The sequence below is a fragment of the Hyla sarda genome, chromosome 4 (genome assembly GCF_029499605.1).
Source record: "Hyla sarda isolate aHylSar1 chromosome 4, aHylSar1.hap1, whole genome shotgun sequence".
Lineage (NCBI taxonomy): Eukaryota > Metazoa > Chordata > Amphibia > Anura > Hylidae > Hyla > Hyla sarda.
Window position 1 is genome coordinate 418222339 of NC_079192.1, and position 7500 is coordinate 418229838.

Sequence of the window (7500 nt, forward strand, 5' to 3'; positions counted from 1 at the left end):
GGCAGGATGTTGGGTAATGGTTTTGGCAATGGACTGCAATCGATGACCCAGACGGTCAGAGGGGGAAACGCGCTGCGCCATAGATTGTGAAACACTGACAGGAAGGCGAGACTGCGCAGGAAGACGCTCGCACTGTCTGTCTGACTGAACTGCGTGACCCCACAGAATGGCCGCCACACGGAGATCACATCATCTGGGCTCGGCCACCACACGTTTCACACCACATTATGTTTATAAACACAGTCACTTCCTGACACTTATGTAGAGTCAGACAGTAAGACAGGACAATCTACTGCTCCCTGTTATCAGCCACTTAGAGGTGACTGTAGGACAGGACAATCTACTGCTCCCTGTTATAAGCCTCTTAGAGGTGACTGTAGGACAGGACAATACTGCTCCCTGTTATCAGCCACATAGAGGTGACTGTAGGACAGGAGAATATATCTATTGTTCTCTGTTATCATCCATGTCAGGAGGAGAGGTGACTGTAGGACAGGTGAATATATCTATTGTTCTCTGTTATCATCCATGTCAGGAGGAGAGGTGACTGTAGGACAGGTGAATATATCTATTGTTCCCTGTTATCAGCCATGTCAGGCTATAGAGGTGACTGTAGGACAGGTGAATATATCTATTATTCTCTGTTATCAGCCATGTCAGGAGGGGAGAGGTGACTGTAGGACAGGTGAATATATCTATTGTTCTCTGTTATCAGCCATGTCAGGAGAGGAGAGGTGACTGTAGGACAGGTGAATATAATCTATTGTTCTCTGTTATCAGCCATGTCAGGAGAGGAGAGGTGACTGTAGGACAGGTGAATATAATCTATTGTTCTCTGTTATCAGCCATGTCAGGCTATAGAGGTGACTGTAGGACAGGTTGGTCGCTGTTTTATAAGCTTTTCTTGTATTTTCTGTAAATCTGTGGCTTTAGGTTTATTATTAGTGATTTATCGCAGGGTCTTCTGTGTGTTTCAGATTAAAGATGGCGGACCATTAGAGAAGCCTCCCCCATAAGGAGACACAAGGCGGAGGGTCCGGACCCAGCCTAGAGCGATGGAGGGCGGTCACAATGATAAGGTGAATCAGGCCCACGTCCTCTTTGACCGCTTTGTCCAGGCCACGACCTTTAAGGGGACACTGAAAAGCTTCCAGGAATTATGCGACTACTTAGAGCTGAAGCCGCGCGACTACCGCTCCTTCTACCACAAACTCAAGTCCAAACTCAACTACTGGAAAGCCAAAGCCTTGTGGTCAAAACTGGACAAAAGGGGGAGTCACAAGGAGTACAAGAAGGGCAAAGCCTGCAGCAACACCAAGGTGAGAACAGAGGGGTGTAACTACTGTATATACTGATCTTATAGAGATGGCAGCAGTATACAGATAGAGCTGGAGGGGAGGTGTTTATACTGATCCAATAGAGATAGCAGCAGTATACAGATAGAGCTGGAGGGGAGGTGTATAACTACTATATGTCCTGATCCCATAGAGATAACAGCAGTATATAGATGGAGCTGGAGGGGAGGTGTATAACTACTATATGTCCTGATCCCATAGAGATAACAGCAGTATATAGATGGAGCTGGAGGGGAGGTGTATAACTACTAGATATACTGATCCCATAGAGATAGCAGCAGTATACAGATAGAGCTGGAGGGGAGGTGTATAACTACTAGATATACTGATCTTATAGAGATAGCAGCAGTATACAGATAGAGCTGGAGGGGAGGTGTATAACTACTAGATATACTGATCTTATAGAGATAGCAGCAGTATACAGATAGAGCTGGAGGGGAGGTGTATAACTACTATATGTAGACTGATCCCATAGAGATAGAGCTGGAGGAGAGGTGTATAACTACTATATATAGACTGATCCCATAGAGAGAGCAGCAGTATACAGATAGAGCTGGAGGGGAGGTGTATAACTACTATATGTAGACTGATCCCATAGAGAGAGCAGCAGTATACAGATGGAGGGGGAGGTGTATAACTACTATATATAGACTGATCCCATAGAGATAGCAGCAGTTTATAGATAGAGCTGGAGGGGAGGTGTATAACTACTATATATAGACTGATCCCATAGAGATAGCAGCAGTTTATAGATAGAGCTGGAGGGGAGGTGTATAACTACTATATATAGACTGATCCCATAGAGATAGCAGCAGTATATAGATGGAGCTGGAGGGGAGGTGTATAACTACTATATATACTGATCCCATAGAGATTGCAGCAGTATGCAGATAGAGATGGAGGGGAGGTGTATAACTACTAGATATACTGATCTTATAGAGATAGGAGCAGTATACAGATAGAGCTGGAGGGGAGGTGTATAACTACTATATATAGACTGATCCCATAGAGAGAGCAGCAGTATACAGATAGAGCTGGAGGGGTATAACTACTATATATACTGATCCCATAGAGATAGCAGCAGTATACAGGTAGATCTAGAGGGGAGGTGTATAACTACTACATATCCTGATTTATTTTTTCTATTTCCAGTGTCTGATAATTGGCGCGGGCCCCTGCGGACTGCGGACCGCCATTGAGCTTAGCTTTCTCGGGGCCAAGGTGGTGGTGGTGGAGAAGAGGGACACCTTCTCCAGGAACAACGTCCTGCACCTGTGGCCGTTCACCATCCAAGACCTGCGAGGACTCGGGGCCAAGAAATTCTACGGGAAATTCTGTGCGGGCGCCATTGATCACATCAGTGAGTACATCCCCCACACCGCCATCTAGTGGTCGTGCGCTGCATTACACGTTGGAAACGTTTCACTCAACGTCTCGGCTGCTTTGCCTTAACACGTTGCGGTGACTTCACGCATCCTCCGCCTCGCGTCTGATGCATGACCTAATGTCATTGCTCTGTAAAACTATAACTCCCAGCATGCCCGGACAGCCGAAGGCTGTCCGGGCATGCTGCGAGTTGTAGTTTTGCAACAGCTGGAGGCACTTGGGTTGGGAAACGCTGCTCTAAGCCCAAAAGAAGAACACTCCTCCAGCCATGGTTTCCCTTGAGGTTCCCTCCACTGGGGTTTTACTCTTCTCCTTAGTGCTGGAGACTGTCCGGGCATGCTGGGAGTTGTAGTTTTTCAACAGCTGGAGGCGCCCAGATTGGACAGCACTGGCGCATGTTTTCCCGCTCTGATACATTGTAACAAATTTCATCAGGGCAGGTGAGCGATTCCTGTCACCGCTGAGGATTATCCAGACTGGATACAACTGTAACAGATCCTCAGCTGTGAGCAGTATCAGGACCAAGATCGCATAGACTGTAATTGGACGCCTGCAGCACCACGAGGGGTTAAGGACTGGATTGTTGACGCTGCTCGTTGTGGTCGGGAGACGGGAAGCGAGAGAGTAAGCGGCTGCGGTATATTGGAGTCTATATACAGCTTCTCTTCTGCAGTGCGGTCATATATACACAAGGGGGCGGAGCCTATGCCGATACCGGAGCGATATGTGCGATCACCTGTAACGGAACGTCCTGTATAAGGTCTTGTTCACACAGTGTAAGAATATGGCCGTAAGAATGAGTGGAGGAAATCTGCAGGGAAACCGGGGGCCTCCAGCTGTTGCCAGACTACAACTCCCAGCATGCCCGGACAGCCTCCAGCACTTAGCATAGTGGGAAACCCCAAGTGGAGGAAACATATAAGGAAGCCATGGCTGGAGGGTTGACCTTCCCTTGGGCTTAGACCAGTGTTTCTTAACCAGGGTGCCTCCAGCTGTTGCAAGACTACAACTCCCAGCATGCCCGGACAGCCTTCGGCTGTCTGGGCATGCTGGGAGTTGTAGTTTTGCAACAGCTGGAGGCACCCTGGTTGGGAAACATTGCATTAGAGGATATAACTGGGTGTCCGTGAAGTGGCAGCCATCTTGGCTCTTGATTTATTAAGAGTTAACCCTTTAATATTCTGACACAATAGGGCGACTCAGGACACGGTGATCTCTGGGATTACACTTGATATATAAACACACAGGGCCCGCTGCTATTATTACCGGGGGGTCCCTGGCGGCGTCCGTGACCTTCCGTCACCCCCTCCCTCGCTGTATACATTTCACGGCTTTGTCCCTGACTGCGGATTTACATTCCTCTCCGGGGGTTAATGGCTGCCAGCGGTGTCAGATGCACAGACATTCCCTGGCGGGCATTCACAGGACCGGGCCCCGCGTTCCATGCCAAGCGCTGGAGTAGGAGCCCGGCCAGTCCAAACATTCTTCACTCTCCTCGTGAACTTGTTGTTGTTCTACAAGCCGCAGCGCACGATCCGACCAGGGGAGGGCGCACACTATTGTTCCCGTTCACCACCCCCGTGAGCTCTAATGTTGGTCTGTTCCAGGCTGCAGAGACGTAGACTCTGGAATGGACCACAATGCTGCCGCGGGGGGGACAGTGAGCTCTTGTATATGTTATGTGCAGCGTACGTAGCTTAGTGCCCCCTATATGTAGGTTTGGGGGCACTCTGCTCATGTGGCCTCTTCTTTCCCGTACCAGGTATTCGTCAGCTACAGCTCATCCTCCTGAAGGTTTCCCTCATCCTGGGGATCGAGATTCACGTCAACGTCGAGTTTCAGGGATTGGTGGAGCCGCCTGAAGATCAGGAAAATGAGCGTGAGTGGTCAGATCGCCTGGGGCAGAGGGGAAGGGGGCGGTAGGGGGCAGATTATAGATGGGTAGAGGGTTATGGGGGGACATGTTGTAAATGGGTAGAGGGTTATGGGGGGACATGTTGTAAATGGGTAGAGGGTTATGGGGGGGACATGTTGTAAATGGGTAGAGGGTTATGGGGGGACATGAAAATGGGTAGAGGGCTATGGGGGTACATGTTGTAGATGGGTGGTATAGGGGGGGCATGTTGTAGGTGGGTGGGTGCTATAGGGGGCATGTTGTAGATGGGTGGGTGGTATAGGGGGGCATGTTGTAGGTGGGTGGTATAGGGGGGCATGTTGTAGATGGATGGGTGCTATAGGGGGGCATGTTGTAGATGGATGGGTGCTATAGGGGGGCATGTTGTAGATGGGTGGGTGCTATAGGGGGGCATGTTGTAGATGGGTGGGTGCTATAGGGGGGCATGTTGTAGGTGGGTGGTATGGGGGGGCATGTTGTAGGTGGGTGGGTGCTATTGGGGGGCATGTTGTAGGTGGGTGGTATAGGGGGGGCATGTTGTAGGTGGGTGGTATAGGGGGGGCATGTTGTAGGTGGGTGGTATAGGGGGGGCATGTTGTAGGTGGGTGCTATAGGGGGGGCATGTTGTAGGTGGGTGCTATGGGGGGGCATGTTGTAGGTGGGTGCTATGGGGGGGCATGTTGTAGGTGGGTGGTATAGGGGGGCATGTTGTAGGTGGGTGGTATAGGGGGGGCATGTTGTAGGTGGGTGGTATAGGGGGGGCATGTTGTAGGTGGGTGGTATAGGGGGGGCATGTTGTAGGTGGGTGGTATAGGGGGGGCATGTTGTAGGTGGGTGGTATAGGGGGGGCATGTTGTAGGTGGTTGGTATAGGGGGGGCATGTTGTAGGTGGTTGGTATAGGGGGGGCATGTTGTAGGTGGGTGGTATAGGGGGGGCATGTTGTAGGTGGGTGCTATAGGGGGGCATGTTGTAGATGGGTGGGTGCTATAGGGGGGCATGTTGTAGGTGGGTGGTATAGGGGGGGCATGTTGTAGGTGGGTGCTATAGGGGGGCATGTTGTAGATGGGTGGGTGCTATAGGGGGGCATGTTGTAGGTGGGTGGTATAGGGGGGGCATGTTGTAGGTGGGTGGTATAGGGGGGCATGTTGTAGGTGGGTGGGTGGTATAGGGGGGCATGTTGTAGGTGGGTGGGTGGTATAGGGGGGGGGCATGTTGTAGGTGGGTGGGTGCTATAGGGGGGGGCATGTTGTAGGTGGGTGGGTGCTATTGGGGGGCATGTTGTAGGTGGGTGGGTGCTATAGGGGGCATGTTGTAGGTGGGTGGGTGCTATAGGGGGGCATGTTGTAGGTGGGTGGGTGGTATAGGGGGGCATGTTGTAGGTGGGTGGGTGCTATAGGGGGGGGGGCATGTTGTAGGTGGGTGGGTGCTATAGGGGGGGGGCATGTTGTAGGTGGGTGGGTGCTATAGGGGGGGGCATGTTGTAGGTGGGTGGGTGCTATAGGGGGGCATGTTGTAGGTGGGTGGGTGCTATAGGGGGGCATGTTGTAGGTGGGTGGGTGCTATAGGGGGGCATGTTGTAGGTGGGTGGGTGCTATAGGGGGGCATGTTGTAGGTGGGTGGTATAGGGGGGCAGTAATATCATTACACTACTGGATGTGATTAGTGTCAGACAAGGTGCAGCTCAGGATCAGGAGGCTGTCAGTAAAGCCAAGTATTTGTATAATTCCCATATATAACGTTACTATATCTCATCCCATCCTATAACGTCTTCAGGTATTGGTTGGAGAGCAAAAGTCCACCCCAAAGGTCACGCGGTATCGGAGTACGACTTCGATGTCATCATTGGCGCAGACGGTCGGAGGAATACATTGGCCGGTGAGTGCTCCTGTTGTGGGGGATGCGGTAGGAACAGACAATTCTCCGCCGGCCGCAGATTCCTATTAATTTCCTCATTACTTTTTTTTTTTCAGGTTTCCGAAGAAAAGAGTTTCGTGGCAAACTGGCCATCGCCATCACCGCCAATTTTATTAACCGAAACACGACGGCAGAGGCCAAGGTGGAGGAGATCAGCGGCGTGGCCTTCATCTTCAATCAGAAGTTTTTCCAAGATCTGCGCGAGGCGACCGGTCAGTGTTTACTAATACAGAACTACTACCCCCAGCATGTCATTACAGGAGCTGTCTAATGCAGGGTTTCTAAACATGTGCGCCTCCAGCTGTTGCAAACTACAACTCCCAGCACGCCCGGACAGCCTCCAGCACTTGGTATGGGGGAAAAAACCCCAGTGGAGGAAACTTATAGGGAAACCATGGCTGGAGGATTGTCCTTCACTTAGGCTTACAGCAATGTTCACTAACCAGGGTGCCTCCAGCTGTTGCAAAACTACAACTCCCAGTTGAGGCACCCTAATTGTAAATCAGCACTTAGGAGAGGGGGGGGGGGGGAAATCTATGGAATAAACCTTAAGGGAAACCATAGCTGAGAAATGTCCCTTGTTTTAGTGCAATGTTTCCCTATCAGTGTGCCTCCAGCTGTTCCAAAACTACAACTCCCAGCATGCCCAGGCAGCCTTGAGCACCTAGGAGAAGGGAAAACCCCCAGTGGAGGAAACCTGTAGGGAACCATGGCTGGAGGATTGTCCTTCCCTTAGGCTTAGAGCAGTGTTTCCCAACCCGGGTGCCTCCAGCTGTTGGAAACTACAACTCCCAGCATGCCCGGACAGCACTCATACGTCTCCTCTATTCCTTCCTCACAGGGATCGACCTGGAGAACATCGTCTACTACAAGGACGACACTCACTACTTCGTCATGACGGCCAAGAAGCAGAGTCTTCTGGAGAAAGGCGTCATCTTACAGGTATATAC

General features: G+C 51.0%; 1 protein-coding gene across 4 annotated transcripts in view; it reads left to right on the forward strand.

Moving 5' to 3' along the window:
- The window catches only part of MICAL3 (microtubule associated monooxygenase, calponin and LIM domain containing 3), a 147501-nt gene that overhangs the window by 65703 nt on the left and 74298 nt on the right, over positions 1–7500 (forward strand). For all 4 annotated transcript variants that reach the window (XM_056517919.1, XM_056517920.1, XM_056517917.1 and 1 more), the window contains exons 2-7: positions 978–1319; positions 2508–2715; positions 4504–4620; positions 6410–6511; positions 6607–6762; positions 7392–7492. In XM_056517919.1, coding sequence (XP_056373894.1) covers positions 1056–1319; positions 2508–2715; positions 4504–4620; positions 6410–6511; positions 6607–6762; positions 7392–7492 — 948 coding nt within the window. In that variant the 5' untranslated portion in view covers positions 978–1055. The remainder of the gene's footprint in view (positions 1–977; positions 1320–2507; positions 2716–4503; positions 4621–6409; positions 6512–6606; positions 6763–7391; positions 7493–7500) is intronic.